The 17,723-nt window shown below is 41.7% G+C and overlaps 1 protein-coding gene across 1 annotated transcript in view; it reads left to right on the plus strand.

Annotated features, from left to right (window-relative positions):
* The window catches only part of LOC143997557 (fibrocystin-L-like), a 247,462-nt gene that overhangs the window by 177,771 nt on the left and 51,968 nt on the right, over positions 1 to 17,723 (plus strand). The window contains exons 64-67 of the mRNA XM_077493224.1: positions 1,529 to 1,619; positions 2,648 to 2,796; positions 2,885 to 3,007; positions 7,521 to 7,632. Of these exons, the coding sequence (XP_077349350.1) occupies positions 1,529 to 1,619; positions 2,648 to 2,796; positions 2,885 to 3,007; positions 7,521 to 7,632 (475 nt within the window). The remainder of the gene's footprint in view (positions 1 to 1,528; positions 1,620 to 2,647; positions 2,797 to 2,884; positions 3,008 to 7,520; positions 7,633 to 17,723) is intronic.

A 17,723-nucleotide genomic window follows, 5' to 3' on the forward strand; every position in this document is an offset into this window, starting at 1 on the left:
GACATGCAGGTATGAAATCTTGCGCGTTCGCACAATTTCAATCCCGCTGTCAGTATGAACCTAGGCTTAGAAAGGAATTTCCTCACAGTGGAAAAATATCCTCTGACTTTTCAGAGCAGTGGTTCTCAACCCTGTCCTCAAATACCCCCAACAGACTATGTTTGCAGGTTTTCCTTTATCTTGCACAGGTGCTTTAAATCAGAGTCAATGGCTTGGTATTTTGGACAGTTATTTTATCTAAGAGAAATTGCCAACACATGGCCTGTTGGGGGTACTTCAGGACAGGGTTGGGAACCACTTGTCTATAGGACAGAAAGTAACTATCTAACAAAAATGTTTGGATTTTAGATATACTTAATGAAAAGAGTTGTGATGTGCAGTAATCCAGCACAACCAATCAGAACTTAGCATTTAGCAGGTTGGAGTGGGCAAACGGTAAAAGCTATTTCTGATTTGTTGCTGAGCTTTACACACCAGTGTTTTTGGATTATATGATTAAAGTGGTGAAAATAGCCATTATGGCAAATAATAAATGTGGTACTACTTACTTATATTGGAACAATACTCACCTCATCTCCAGCGGTACAGAGTCCTCGAGCTCCCTGCCTGGCCACTGACATCTGGCTACCGGCTTCCAGGTCTCGATCTCCGGCCATTGTTATTGGCTGGGCAGGGATGATGTACCTCCAGCACATGCCTAGGAGTTCAGTGAGATTTGGCATTGCCCAATTTGTATATTTAGCTATGCGTACTTGTCTCACTGTATAAGGGCAGACAGGCAGGTGAGTAGCTTTAATGCAGAAGAGACAAAACATGTCTGTTCTGCATCAAAAATGTTGCTTGTCTGCAAATTTTATTTCCATAGACTAAAGTTCCACTTTAGACCCTAATGTTTTTTATTTTTCATTTTATTTACCTTTTATGCAGCCACAGTCTAATTATATCAATCAGATATTACATAACAAATGTATTGTACTTCACACACTGTTATGTTTTAAAATAAAAGCTTCTCCAAATTGCCAGAAACATGACAGAACTCATTCAGATTTTTAGATATGATTTGACTATATGCATCTAGTTAGCACTGGTTAGGGGCACCAAATTACTCATCAAGCATCTTTTATGCTAAAGGCAAATAGACTATTAGCTGTCCAAGAGAACTTCTCAAGGGAATGTTCCCCGGAGCTTAGTGAATGAGGTGAAGCTCTCCTGACTTCTGTCATCTTATCATGTGCAAGCAAACATGCTGCTTTTTTCTTTGCATGTGATTGAGTATTCCTTACAAAGTGACAAAGTGGCAATTCTCTTGCAAGGCACAATTTCCCTTGCGAAGTAATCAGCCCAATGAAGCTCATTGAATGTAAATATTTATTTATGTGTGTCATGGAGTGATTTTTTACAGAAAATTTGCAATTAAGTTTGTGTATGGAGGCCCCTCATTTTTACCAGGGTTGTGCTGTGTTGTATGTGAGTTAAATGGTATTATACAATATAAAAGATATCTTGTTTTTATGATGTCCGTATTTAGATAAATGAAGGCAGTGACATTGTACTACAGAATAATACAGTGGCGGGATTTGAACGAGCAGGATATCGGATTAATGGTGAACCTTGTTCAGGTGAGAATTACATTTGTATATTTTATATGGAAAAGCCAATATTTTATTTAATAAAATTATTTTGATCAATATGATTTGAGCTTCACTGCCCCAAAGACAAGCAAAAACATTGGGGTTGATTTACTAAAACTGGAGAGTACAAAATCTGGTGCAGCTGTGCATGGTAGCCAATCAGCTTCTAACTTCAGCTTCTTCATTTAAAGCGGTTCTCCACCCTAAAGTGGAAGTTCCGCTAATCTGATCCCTCCCCCCCTCCGGTGCCACAATCGGTACCTTTCAGGGGGAGGGGGTGCAGTTACCTGGATAATCCAGGTATCTGCACCTACTTCCAGGACAGACTGCCGCAGACCGCCGCAGATGCCCCGCCCCCCGTTGTGTTCTGGGAAACACACAGTTCCCAGGACACAGCGGAGACCAGCAGAGACGCGCATGCGCAGTAGGGAACCGGGCAGTGAAGCCGCAACGCTTCACTTCCCGATTCCCTGACAGAGGATGGCGGCGGAGGCAGCAGAGAGACGAGCGATCACTCATCATCTGCCGCCGACATAGCTGGACCCTTGAACAGGTAAGTGTCAATTTATCAAAAGTCAGCAGCTGCAATATTTGTAGCTGCTGGCTTTTAATATTTTTTTTTAAGGTGCAGAACCGCTTTAAGCTTTGACAAAAAAAACATGGAAGCTGATTCGTTTCTATGCAGAGCTGCGCCAGATTTTGCACTCTCCGGTTTTAGTAAATCAACCCCACTATCACTGGAAGAGGTTGGTGGGTAAGGATCATCATCCACCAAAGCTCTGACACCATCCAGCACTGGAGCTTATCCAAGATGTACTCCTGCAGCGTGAAGACTTAGAAAGAATGGGGATGGGGTATTATACTTTGCTAAATGGAGCTGTCCGGAGACGTTGAATTGGCAGGTGACAAATGTGTTTATAAGGCCCTGCAAGAAACCATAATGGAGAAAACTTGCTTAGCAGAGTTGCTAAAACCAGTCATTAGATTCTAAATATTTGACTGTTTTTTTGTTACAGATTCCTCTAATCCTAGTCCAGCATGGTACAACAATGAAGCTTATGGTGGGTTATATGGCATTTACATGAATGAAGATGGCCTTCCAGTGTGCTCACGTGTGAGAGGGTTTTTGATATGGAAATGCTGGGATTATGGAATCTACACCCAGGTAAATTATAGAAGAACAGACATGTAGGTGTGCCATATGTTACTGTGAAACATGGTCTAAACTTTAATATCTATGTTGTTTTTTGTAGACCATCTCCTCATTGCAGATCTCTAATGTGATCCTAGCAGACAATGGAATGGGTATACTTTCTATAGTCTACACTCCTCCTTCAGTTTCTCACGAAATCTCCAATAAGACTGTTCAGATCACGGTATGAAAATCAGTCATCAGATACTGGAATTTGTATTGATTTTTGTGTTAATAAAATAGATGCATGTCTAATAGGGACAACTGAAATTCATATCTATTCATATATTGTAGTCTTCATATCTTCAAAATTTCAGCAAAAATGACTGTGGTTTTTGGTGGTTTATAGGGAAACAATGGGTTTTAATTGGCTCCTGTAGGTTACAGAAACTCCCTCCAGCTGCCCGTATTGTGTTCTTCTGTCAAATGTCAGCCCTTTTTTAACCACTTGACCACTGGGCACTTAAACACCCTTAATAACCAGACCAATTTTCAGCTTTCGGTGCTCTCGCATTTTGAATGACAATTACTCAGTCATGCAACACTGGACCTATATGAAATTTTTGTCCTTTTTTTCACACAAATAGAGCTTTCTTTTGGTGGTATTTAATCACCGCTGGGTTTTTTATTTTTTGTGCTATAAAAGAAAAAATACCGAAAATTCTGTAAAAAAATGAATTTTTCTTTGTTTCTGTTAGAAAATTTAGCAGATTAGTAATTTTTTCTTCATATATTTTGGCCAAAATTTATACCACTACATATCTTTGGTAAAAATAAGTACAAATTGGTGGATATTATTTGGTCTTTGTGAAAGTTATAGAGTCCACAAGCTATGGTGCCAATATCTGAAAATTGATCACACCTGAAGTACTGACGGCCTATTTCAATTCTTGAGACCCTAACATGCCAGAAAAGTACAAATACCCCCCAAATGACCCCTTTTTGGAAAGAAGACATTCCAAGGTATTTAGTAAGAGGCATGATGAGTTTTTTGAAGTTGTCATTTTTTCCCACAATTCTTTGCAAAATCAAGATTCTTTTTACTTTTTTTTTTTTTTCACAAAATTGTCATATTATCAGGTTATTTCTCACACACAGCATATGCATACCACAAATTACACCCCAAAACACATTCTGCTATTACTCCCGAGTACGGCGATACCACATGTGTGAGACTTTTACACAGTGTGGCCACATACAGAGGCCCAACATGCATGGAGCGCCATCAGGTGTTCTGGAGCACCCAGGACAATTCTGACATTTCTCTCCTACATGTAAAAATCATCATTTATTTGCTAGAAAATTACATAGAACTCCAAAACATTATATATGTTTTTTTAGCAAATACTCTGGAGAATACAATGGTGGTCTTTGCAACTTTTTATCTCGCACGGTATTTGCGCAGTAATTTTTCGAATGCTTTTTTTTGGAAAAAAAACAGTTTTGTGCTTAAAAAAAAAAAAACACAGTAAAGTTAGCCCAATTTTTGCATAATGTGAAAGATGAAGTTACGCTGAATAAATAGATACCTAATATGTCACTCTTCAAAATTGCACACGCTCGTGGAATGGCGCCAAACGTCGCTACTTAAAAATCCCCATAGGCGACGATTAAATTTTTTTTTACTGGTTATATGTTTTGAGTTACAGAGGAGGTCTAGGGCTAGAATTATTGCTCTCGCTCTAACGTTCCGGCGATACCTCACATGTGTGGTTTGAACACCGTTTTCATATGTGGGCGGGACTTATGTATGCGTTCGCTTCTGCATGTGAGCACATGGGGACAGGGGCGCTTTAAAAAAACTTTTTTTTTTATTGTTCATTTTACTTTATTTATTTTAGTTTGACTTTTGTTTCCCCAAAAATAATTTTTTTGATCACTTTTATTCCTATTACAAGGAATGTAAACATCCCTTGTAATAGGAATATGGCATGACAGGTCCTCTTTACAGTGAGATGTGGGGTCAATAAGACCCCGCATCTCACCTCTAAGCTGGGAAGCCTGAAAAAAAAAAAAGATTCTGGCTTTGATCGTATTAGCGATTCGGTAGAAGCACCGGAGGGCGGAGGGCGGCGGGAGGGGGGGATGTCTATGGCTGAGTATTGCAGGGTATCACCGACTATGGCTGGGTATCTCAGAGTATGGCTGGGTATCTCAGAGTATGGCGTTGCAGAGTACTGCGTTGCAGAGCATTGCAGGGTATTGGCGGGTGTTGCAGAGCATTGCAGAGTGTTGCAGGGTATTGGCGGGTGTTGCAGAGCATTGCAGAGTGTTGCAGGGTATTGGCGGGTGTTGCGGAGTGTTGCGGAGTGTTGCAGGGTGTTGCAGAGTGTTGCAGGGCATTGCGGAGTGTTGCAGGGCATTGCGGAGTGTTGCAGGGCATTGCAGAGTGTTGCAGGGCATTGCAGAGTGTTGCAGGGCATTGCAGAGTAATGGCAGGGTATTGCAGAGTAATGCAGAGTAATGCAGAGTAATGGCAGGGTATTGCAGAGTAATGCAGGGAATTGAGGGGTTAATTTTCGGTGAGCAGCGATGTGGGCACTGCAGATGCAGCCCACATCGCTGCTGACACCGATCTCTTCCCCCTCCGCTGTACCGATCGGCACAGAGAGGGGGAGGGAGGAACCGACGTCATAACATGACGCCGGCTTGTTTACAAGTGATCACTCCGTCATTTGACGGAGCGATCACGTGGTAAACGGGCGCGATGAGCGGCCGTTTACCGTGATTCGTGATGCGACGGGTCCACTGGACCCAGCGGTCACGGATGCTCTCGTGTGCGCGCCCCAGGGGGCGCGCGAGAGCAGAATTCTGGGAGGCCGTTAATTAACGGCCTCTCAGAGTTAAACAACCGCCCTGAAGCCGTTAATCGGCAATGGGCGGTTGTTAAGTGGTTAAACTCACTATTATTGGGGGTTTTTTCATTAAAAAAAATGTAAAAAACATAGATTTTTTTTCTTTAAATGTAAGGGTTTATTTTGTCTAAGCAGCTTATATTATATATATATATATTTTATATTATATATTAGCAAAATGTAAAGGTTTCAAATCCAAAAACAATAATTTTACAACAAAGTCAGTTTCACCAAAATCTTATCTTTAATCTCAAAACTTCAGAAAAATCTATAATATTATCCAATCCCTGTGGGAATAAATAACCCAGTTTATTTGTAGATAATGAAATAAAATCACATAACTAGTGATGAGCTCGATGTTCGAGTCGAACATCGTGTGTTCTCCTTTTCGCCGAACAGCGAATATTATGGGGCGTTTGCGGGAAATTTGTGTGCCGCAGAATGCATCATAATGCACTGCGAGATTGCTGTATGATGACTGGCCAAAGCATGCACCTGACCCGCGTGCTTTGGCCAATCACAGCTCGCTGTTCTGAGAGAGCCATAATTGGCCAAAGGCAGGGTGCCTTTGGTGCCCAAGTGTCTGAATGTTGTGAATGGGGTTTTCTTTACTATTGAGAGGATCCTGCAATCATCCACCACTGTTGTCGTCCATGGACGTCCAGACCTTTTTATGTTGCTGAGCTCACCAGTGTGTTCTTCTTTCCTCAGAATGTACCAAACTGTTGATTTGGCCACTCCTATTGTTGCTGCTATCTCTCGGATGGATTTGTTTCATTTTTAAAGCCTTACAATGGCAGGTTTCACTTGCATGGACAGCTCCTTTGAACGCATGATGCAGGTTCACAGCAATAGATTCCAAATGCAAATACCACACTTCCTGACCTTTTACCTGTTTAATTGATGAAGAAATAAGAGTAGCCCACACATAGCCATGAGACAGCTTTTGATTCAATTGTCCAATTACTTTTGATCCCTTCAAAAAAAAAATCTTGATTTTGTAAGAATTGTGGGAAAAAAGTACAACTTCAAAACACTCACCATGCCCCTTACTTACTTACTTACTACCTTGGAATGTCTGCTTTCCAAAGGGGGGTCATTTGGGTGGTATTTTTACTTTTCTGGCTTGTTAGTGTCTCAAAAAATTTGATTAGAAAATTTAATTAAATATTAATTAAAATTAAATTAATTAAAAATTAGATAGAAAATTAGGCTGTCAGTACATCAGGTGTGATACATTTTCAGAGATTGGCACCATAGCTTGGAACTTTCACAAAGACCAAATAATATACACAGATTTGGGTTATTTTAACCAAAGAAATGTTGCAGTATACATTTTGGCCAAAATTTATGAGGAAAAATGACTAATTAGCAAAATTTTATAATGGAAACTAAGAAAAATGCATTTTTTTTTACAGAATTTTTCTTTTTTTTCTTTTATAGCGCAAAAAATCAAAGACCCAGAGGTGATTAAATACCACCAAAAGAAAGCTCTATTTGTGTAAAAAAAAAATGTAAAAATTTCATATAGGTACAGTGTTGGATGACTGAGTAATTGTCATTCAAAATGTGAGAGCACCGAAAGCTGAAAATTGGTCTGGTTAGGAAGGGGTTTAAGTGCCCAGTGGTCAAGTGGTTAAAAGCTAAGTTCAGGCTAAGATGAACTTACCCTCTCAATTTAGTCAGTTCTCCAGACACTCTTGAAAATATTAAATTTTTAATATATATATCATAAATAAACAACCCCAATTGTAATTGCAAATTTGATTTATTAAATCACCTGGTAGTGCTTAATTGATCCTTACTGCCCTTTGACAATACGCTGTTTTGTCCTTTTTCCAGAAATCTCTGCTTGTTGGAAGTAGTCCCAACTTTGATTGCACCGATATTCTCACAGTCAGTGATCCGAACATCCTATTTTCTGACCAGCATCGCAGTCACAGACCTCTGACAGGTAATCTCCAAAATAAATAGAACTAAAGGCAAAACTTTTTTTTTTGTTCATTTTAGAAAGAGCAAGGGAGGGTTATAACCCCTGTCAGGTTTATTTGTCATCTGTGTCTCATTGAGAAAATTTTCCATCACTTCCAATCATTAAAACAAAAAGTAAGAGGAAAGTAAGTGGAAAGTAAGAGGAAATTTCCATATATTACTGTTCTAGGGACAACCTGAAAGTTGGGGTTTTCTTTCACTTTCACTCTTGGTGATAAACAGGACAAATAGAGAGGGTGAATCTTCCTAACGGGGGTGCAGACAGCAGGAATAAAAGGTGATGAATAGTTGAGGCGCTGGCTGCAGATATCTATAATAAAGTGATATAAATCTGTATATGTGCAAAATAAGCAATTCGAGGCAATGAATCAAACAATTTCCGCAATGCAAGTGTTCCAATGAATATTTGAACCCCAATAATACTAATCCTTTAGAAAATAATCAAACAAAAAATAAATGTAAATGCAATAAAAATATGAACTATGGAAGGCGTGGTTTGCCTGGCGAAGAAGATGGCCGCTTAATCCCCTGGCTCCGTCAGACCTTGGCCATTCTTTCGATTTTATAAGCACCCTTGGTGGCTTTACAATCTACAAACATGAGAACCTTGTCCCGCGGTACATCGGGATCCAGATTGCGGTCCCCGAGAGAAACGGACAACTGCAGCAATCACAGTATCCTGGAGATGTTCAGGTCCCACAGGCAGAACATGGCGGACTTTACCTCAGCTTCATCACGGAGCTCTGATGGCATCATGCTGTCTCCCACCATCCCTTCTTCAACACCGGAAGCAGCTGCTCCCAGCCCAAATGAACGACAATATTTAAGCCTCTCAGATATCCGCAGTGTGGCAGCGGACATCAAGGAAACATTATCGGCAGCCATATCGTACCTCCGCCATGAGATTCATGCAGAGTCCAAGTTGTGGAGAAAGTGTCATCCCGCCACCAGACAGCGCTAACCAGGCTTGATCACACGGCAGAATCACACACTATGTACTTACGGGACCTCCAAAGACATGTCGAAGACCTTGACAACAGGGGGCAAAGGCACAATTTGAGGGTGAGAGGCCTTCCCGAGGCCGTCGACAGTGACCACCTCCTGCCTGCGGTGTCGGCCATCTTCATTTGCCTCATAGACACACCTCCCCAGACCCCATTGCGATGAAACGCATACACAGAGCCCTTCGGCCCTGAGGTAAAGATGCAGATCCGCCGAGGGATGGGGTGTGCTGCCTTATAGATTATAACCTGAAAGAAGAGATACTCCACAGCGCATGTCACAAGAGGGACCTGGAGCATGATGGGCACCCCATTCATCTATACCAAGATTTGTCAGCGATCACGCTAAAGAATCGGAGAGACCTCCGTCCTCTACTTGGTGTCCTACAGTTGAAAGAGATCATACCGCTGGAAGTTCCCGTTCGGGCTATTGGCTATGCACAACCCCCGCTCTGCCTTTCTAAGAGTCCGGGAAAGATTGGATAACGTCTGTCAAGCCCTGGATATACCCTACGTGGACCTGCCTAACTAGTATGCGGATTTCACATGGAAGAAAGCTTCCACACGGATGGAGGACGAAGAACCGATGGAAACCCCACCTACCTCTTCTAGGAGACGCCGCTTCCCTTTATCACCGAGAGGAAATCAGAGGATGGTGTCCCATTGCTACAATCGCAGTCATACCAATGCACCTCTGCCTCGGAGAGCCCGATGGGATTTTTAAGGTGAACAATAGCTTTACACACCCTACCCATAGCTAACTTTCCACTAAACAGCTTGCATCACTTTCCCTAGTTCTCTGTGTTCATCTGACTTCTTGTTTTACCATCCTGTTCAGGTTATTAGGTTCATCCCTTTTCTTCTCATTTTACCTGGAAGAGTTCTTTCATAACTGCACACCCTCCCCCTATGACATCAACAGCACTACTATTAGGAAGCTATTTTTTGGAATGCTGCAGTGTATACAAAACTCCAGAGCTGTTGGCGGACTCGGGATGCCCGGTCCCAGGCAGACACAAAGGCGCCCTCATGACTGCACAACCTATAAAACGTGTTTGGTAAGCAAAGCTTAGTCCATCTGACTTGACATTTTTAGATAAGGTAAAGATGACCACTTAGAGCATGTACCAAAACGCTCTTGGGGGAAGATAGTGGCTCAACTCTACCTACTTAAGGTACCCTAGACTAGGAAGCAGGTAACTTCATAGAGGTCATTGTTCCAATGAAGCCATGTCACGTTGTACCTCTCGTGTTAGCAGAGGTATGCTGTTAATTCTCATGCTTAAGAAGACCTCCCCTTCTGACGAGAACAATTGAGGAACTGGGGGTTTACATGCCAATCTTTCCACGCAGTCTTTCTACATGTGGCGGGAAGGACTCTTTTCATTTTATCTGTGCAACCTCTCCGATCAGAGCTAAGTACAGCCCATTGACAGCTTAAGATTGCTTGGATAGATAAATGACGCTTGATGAGTAGGAGATTCCTGTGAGGGAGGGGAGCAGAGGTGTCGCCCAGGCAATCTGTGGTGAATTATTGTGCACTTCCCCTCATGTCCGTTTCGGACTACATATCACACCCTGACAGGGGTTTTCCTTGCCCTCCCATTGTCGCCTACGGATATTTCTCCACACACCTGGGCTCCTTCTAAAAGACCCACATGGCAAATAGCCGAAGGTCTCGGCTGCTCCCCATTATATTGTCACACTCTCCTACTGTCTTAGTACTTTGGTTACAAACTTAGAACTCTAGTAGAATAACATCCACTCAAAGCGTGGTCTATTTTTGTAAGGAATATCCCGTGGACTTCCCTATGTCATTACTACTACGCACGCAAGTGCACGTAGATACGAATAGGCGCACGCGGGTGCGCGACAGCACGAACGAGCGCACGCGGGTGCGCGACGATGCGAACGGGCGCCCAAAGGGCTATTTAAGGAACCAGCTTCTGTTCCTTCTTGCTGTCCTGTCTACAGCGTGTCCGGTGATTCCTGCTATCTGTTTCTGTTGTTCCTGATTACCGTTACCCGGCCTGTTCCCGACTTCGTTTGATTGCTGCCTGCCACCGACCTCCTGCCTATCTGACTACGTCTCTGTCTTCTCCCGTGTACTTCTGCTGCCCGCCTGATACCGACCCGGCTTGTTCCCGATCTCGTCTTCTGCCACCTGTTGTTCCAGCCTGATTGCTAGTGCCTGCTGAAACCCGCTGACTGCCACCCGCTGTTCCAGCCTGACCACCAGTGCCTGCTGTTCACACGGACCTCTATCAGCTGTTCCAATCATCCACCTGTGCCTACGGTGTGACCGCATCCCCAGCTGCTATCAGGTATCTACCCTCCTGGGCCTCCGTGGATCCCTTGCTGCTACAGGTCCGACCTACCATATCCTGGCTTGGCACTTCCAGGGGCTCTCGAGCCGGAGGCTTACGAGGAGCCGCTCCCTGCATTCTGGGCTCTCCTACCAGGTACGTGACACATACTAGTTATAACTTACAGGCTACATATGCCTTAGTTGGCTCCTCAAGGTGCACAAGTCTTCTCATATGTCCCTCTAAGAACTCCATAGGTGCCTTTTGCCTTGATCTTACGCTCTACTTTCACCCACTCAAACTTATTCGAGACCATAGACTGTGCTTACATACCGAAAGATTAGTGGACATTCCCAATTCCTCAGATTCTGGCTCCATCACCTTTCCATTTGCACATGGCCATAGGTCTAACAGCCCATCTATATTTCCTCTTCTTCACAGTAATACCATCCGCCACACAGTGGAACAATCTGCACACAACAATATCTCTACACATCCCTTTATTTTTCGCGTCTCCACTGACACAATCCAACTACTGTTGGTTCAGGTGAGCGAGCTCTCATCTGTTGTCGGTACATAGTTACATAACCTTCTCCAATCCCTACTTTTTCCTTACCCTTCCTCTGTGCGCTGGTCACCTTCTCCTCCCCCTGAAAGTCTTATCTGACCTACCAAGGCTCTCCGCTTCCCCTCCTTTCATCTGTTTCGTCCCCCAGGCTCTAATTTTTCTATAACTTGTAGGATCAACACCTGACTACACCAAAGACTATGTCAGAGGCTGATACTAGTAAACCAAAGATCAAACTAATTTCCCTCAATGTGAAAGGTATGAATACACCCGAAAAATGGGTCCAAACACTACTACACATGCAAAGAAATAAAGCTGACGTTCTGTTTCTACAGGAAACACACTTTAGAGCAGACACAATTCCAAAAGTACACAATCAACATCGCATATCACTCAGCTAACCTCGACTCGAAATCTAAGGGGGTGTCTATATTACTGGCCAAACATTGTCCATTTCAATTACTTGACAAATTATCTGATCCCAAGGGAAGATTTCTTTTTCTAAAGGCACATATGGAGGCAAAAAAATCACACTGGCAAACATCTATGCCCCAAATTCCCAGCAGGTATCTTTCTTTAGTGATATCACGCAGTCTTTAACATCCTTCTCGGAGGGCACTTTAATCCTCGGAGGGGATTTCAACATACCGTTAAATCCAATCCTCGACACCTCTAATGGCAAATTTTCCCTCCCTTATGCTGCTTTCCGCTCCATCAAAACTCAATTACAGACTCTCCTCCTGGATGATACATGGCGTACCCTCAATCCTAATGGCAAGGACTTCACCCTTTTCTCGCCCCCCCATAACAATTACTCAAGATTAGACTATTTTTTCCTCACCCAAAAGGTCACCCTCCGCTTCCTCCACCACACATCTATTGACCCCATGTTCCTTTCTGATCATCACCCGATCTCCTTGACGATTTCCCTCCCCGACTTGACTACCCGCACCCCGATTTGGAGACTGGACCCATGCTTACTCACAGACCGACCGTCCTTGAAACCGCTAAGACCCGTATCCAGCAATATTTCATTCAGACGAGGGGAGCCTAACAAAACCCGTCCTTACCCCACCCTTCCCCCACTCACCTGTGATTCGACCCACCCTCCTTTCCTCCGCTTAGACGTGCAACCATACTGGTCTAGACGACAAGCCAAACTTATATTTCCCAATATAGCCTCTTGATATACCATCCATTGCCTAAGAGAACCATATTGTTCCAACAGCTCTATACCATATACTACTAACAAGATTTTCATACGAGTTCTACTATACAGACCTTCAATGGTACATAGTGATCTATCCAATAGATACATTTTATATCACCCCCACCTAGCCCCATTTTTCTTCGGAACACTAGAGAATGAGTGCTCGCAGATGTATCCATCGATGGGACGCAAGCTACGAATTCCCAAAAGAAGTGTGAAAATTACGGGGGATCTTCTGTCGGCAACTGAGGCCTCGTCCGCTTACTCTGTATGGTTTCTGCATTTTTGCCTATGTTCAAGAATTCCTTGTATGATGTATTTTCTGTATTGTGTAAAATTATAATAAAAATCTTTTGAAAAAAAAAAAATGAACTATGATGGCAATATAAATCTTCTATTCCATTTCTTTCTTTATCACCACGTGACAGATAGTGACATCTCTATCCTTAATTGTCAATGCTGCACTTAGATATTGTGCTCCACTAACAGTATAAGGGGGGGGGGGCACTCACCAGATAACTATGGGCCACCAGGACCCTCTTCGCTTAAAAGATATTCTTTATTTCATTAGGAGACTTGGCATCCACTTCTTAGAATCTACGTTCGTTCCCATTTGAGTTGAGTTTTTATGACACACTAACTCTTCAATTTTCTTAATATTGCAGAGTGATCTGTATGGTCCTCCTATTTTTCGATTATTATTTTATATGTAAGTAGGTAGTGAGTTGTTTATGCTCATAGGCACAATTTGTGAATAATTTATACTTGAGGTGATTGTAGCTGTATTAGTGCAATTATGACAGAGAAAAATGAGTACTGTCCATGATACTTTTTTTATTTGCACTAACATACAATTTTTCAGGACAAGCTTTCGGGGTATGCCCCCTGGAATTGCTTATTTTACACATACACAGATTTATGTCACTTTTCTATAGTTATCTGCAGCTAGCACCTCAATTATTCATCATCTAACTTTTTTGAGGTTACACTCAAAATTGATGGCAGGAGCTGGTCAACATTTTTAGACTTCTTTACTAGGGGCGCTGTTTTTCTTGTTAACTTTAGAAATAATAGGTCTTCTACTCCCTCTCCATTATTCAAAACTTAAAAAGGTAATACTTTAGAGTGATTTAGGCGATCATCTTGTAAATCAACCCATTCCGCTTGAAATAGAAATGAAAGGCAAAACATTTGTGTATAGATAAAAAAAATATGAAAAAACATTATAAATGCCTTTTTTCCCTTTTTTATAAGTAATCACATTCCCTCTTTTCTCAGCTGCATAATGCTGAGGGGAGGAGAAGCAGCAGCACACTGAGCTTCCCAGTGAATGGCTGTTCAGCGGGGGAGTACCAGGACAAGTCTGATGATTGGATGAGAGTACACTAAGTTCCCAGCATAGCTAGACAACTGACCATGATGTACTCTCCTGCTTAGCATGGCCAGCTTTTATTAGAAAAGCAGTAGGACTGACAGGAACACCAGGGATTTCACACAAAGGGAGAAATACAAAGAGAACAGGATACTTTCTCATACAAGTACATGGTACAGCAGGCAAATTTCATAAATATGAAGCATTGGCATAACAAACGCTTTAACAATGATGTAAAAATAATGAAAAGCTTTCAGTTTCCCAACATATTTTATCCAGGTGAACAAAACTGCCTTTGTTATTACTAAGTTATCACAGTTATTACTACGTGAATAATACGTGTTAATGTAAACCCAAAGCCAAAACTGTTTTATTATGCAAAAAAGTGGGGAATTGTTAAAACCTCTGTGATGTTTTTTTTTCTATTCCTATTTAAGAGATTTTCTTTAATTTCCTATCCTGCAGACACAACAGTAAGTGAGAGGAAATCTCTCCAAAGTGAGAGGAAATGGCTTATAAGGCCGCTTACACGCGGTCGGGTTTTCCGATGGGAAATGCCCGATGGGATCTTGTTGTCAGAAATTCCGACCGTGTGTAGGCTCCATCGGACATTTTCCATCGGAATTTCCGACATACAAAATTTGAGATCTGGATTTCTAATTTTCCGACAACAAAATTCCGATTGTGTATACACAATTCCAACGCACAAAGTTCCACGCATGCTCGGAATCAAACAGAAGAGTCGCACTGGCTATTGAACTTAATTTTTCTCTACTCGTCATACGTGTTGTACGTCACCTCATTCTTAGCGATCGGAATTTCTGACAAGATTTGTGTGACCGTGTGTATGCAAGACAAGTTTGAGCCACCATCCGTCGGAAAAACAACATGGATTTTGTTGTCGGAATGTGCAATCGTGTGTACGCGGCATAAGAGGAACTAAAAAGATTGGGTGCCCAGGAAATAATAAGTTAAAGTGCATAAAGTGTGTAAATTTAGCTGCTGCAGATTAAAACATGTGCTGTGTAATCAAAGCACTGAGTACAAAGACTAATTTCATAAATAAATTGTGCTGCTCTAAACTTTCATGAAAGTACAGAGCAGCATGGTTTATTTATCTAATTTGAAATTCCTTTTAAAGCCTCGTACACACGATCAGACTTTCCGACAGGAAATGTGTGATGACAGGATGTTGGCGGAAAATCCAATCGCATGTATGCTCCATCAGACAGATGTTTTCAAATTTTCCGCAGACAAATGTGTGTTGTCAGATTTTCTGAGCGTGTGTACACAAGTCCATCGGATAAAAGTCCAAAGTAAAAACACACATGCTCGGAAGCAAGGACGAGCCAGTCTTGTAAACTAGCGTTCATAATGGAGAACTAACATTCGTGACGTGGAAAATTATGAACTCTTTAAATGCAGCGCACAATTCTCTTCTTCTTTAATGGGATAATAATGAAGCTGCTTTGCTGGTGACACTGATGGAGTTATTGCAAACTAATTTTCAAGGGCTTTTTTTTTCTAGTGATATCAAGAATAATATTATTATGCTTTTTTTTTTTTATTATTTGGGCAAGTTACCACAACACCATTATCCCGCAGTTTTTAAGATCAAAGATACAACTATGTTGGTGTCCCTTGTCAATTTTACGGGCCGGTGGAAGCAGTGAAGGTTTTGAGCTTGAGTTAGTGTTTTTTTTTCTCTGTGTTTTGCCTCTTTTTTTAGTAGATTTTGTCTCCGGACCCCCATTGGTGGGGTCAGGAGAAAGGTTTCTCAACTTAAAGTTAAGCTTTATGTAATATAAGTTAATAATTGCAGTAATTGTTGCATATTGACATATTTTGGAGGTTACTCTTTGATTTGAAGTGAATATGCACTAGGGTGGCACATTAATTAATATTCTCCATCAACCTCCTATCTTTAGTCTATAAATGTAATATGCGTCAATGTTGGCTTATCAGTTGTATATGCTTAGCGAAGTTGGCCGTGTAATAGGTGTATTTCTTAGTTTGTCATTTTTTTGATATGATTGGTTATAATTGAAAAAATCTTTGAATAGTTATACGTAAAAAAAAAAAAAAAAAAAAAAAAAATCTGCTTCCCACTAATGTCCCATCCGATTAGATGTTTCTAGGTGTAGCTGCAGTTGGCACATATTACAAAATAAAAGATTTGTATAGATCACATCAAATACATCAAATAAACAAACCAGGTCTGTGCTATGCAATACAGAATTGTTTTATTTATTTCATGTTTAATTCATTAGAAATGTAGAACATTTAAGGGCCCCTTGTGCATTGTGTATGTTGTGCATCAACGTGTATTGCATTAAGGCAGCACATAGAAATGAATGGGCTGTCAACACATTCTGACCTTCTTAAAATCAGATGGGGTTCCTTTTTTTTAAGGCACCTTTCACATGAGTGTCTCCATCTAGCGCATTCCACTTGCTCAGTGGGGGGATCTCACCGCTGATCCCTGCTGAACAAGCGAATGACAGTTCTGTGTCTGCTTCACTGTGCAGAGTGGACATGAACACAGTCCCATTCTCCTCTATGGGGAAATCGGATGGAAACGGACCACTTGCCCGTTTCCATCCAATGCCATCTAATCCAATCCCCCAATACGGATGGAAAATAGGACTGCCAGACAGATGGAAAATAGGACTACCATCTGTCTGTTTTTGGCGGACGGGATCGGATCAGATGGCATATGTCCGCTAACATCCGCCGCTCCATAGAAGAGACTGCAGGGTCTGATCAGGTCTGTCTGAAAAACTGACAGATAGACTTGATCGGACAGCCTGTGTGAAAGGGCCCAAAGGCAACACTTAAGCCCCATACACACTATCAGATTTTCTGATAATTTTTTTCTTCAGATTTACCAAAACCATAGAATATGAAGTCAAGCCTTAGGAGTTTCAATTCGTATGCAATCAGGCAGGCCCTTGCACTACGTGGTTTTGGTAAATCTGAAGACAAAAATCAGCAGAAAATCTGATAGTGTGTATGGGGCTTTAGGCAACTCACCTATGCAATACTAAGTACTTTAGAATTCGATTCATGTAAATGGACCCTGAAGGTCAGTTCCTAGCCTATATCTTGGTCTATGTTGGTTACTCCATCAGTGAGATTTCCTTCCCATAATTCCTGACTACTCCTGTCCACCTGGGAGATTTGGATGTTCCCATTCCAACCCTCTTATTGCATTCTCCACAATGTAAAATAAATCAAAATCCAACAGGAAGAGTGGAAACCTATATAATTGCCACAGCAGGTGTCGGGTCATTTAATTCTCCGATGTATGCCAAAACACCAAGAAAAGAACTCCTTCAAATTCCTAGCTGGAGCAGAACAGGGCTGAAAGTTGAACTCCAATCAGAACGAATAATCTTCCCATATAAAAGAAATCTCTAAACCAAGCAGAATCTTTCCAAATAATGCAACCTTCCTTTAATACAGCTTTCTCAAAGATGGGATCTGCAGAGCTTACTGGCATAAATTTCTGGAACTAACTGAAAATTCGGCAAAGCTGCTCCTTCACAGGGTGACCAAAGTTGTGGCTGGACATTCAACGCTGTCTGCAATGAATA

This window comes from Lithobates pipiens, unplaced genomic scaffold, assembly GCF_037356315.1.
Source record: "Lithobates pipiens isolate NorthernLeopardFrog02 unplaced genomic scaffold, aLitPip1_a1.2 Scaffold_19, whole genome shotgun sequence".
Lineage (NCBI taxonomy): Eukaryota > Metazoa > Chordata > Amphibia > Anura > Ranidae > Lithobates > Lithobates pipiens.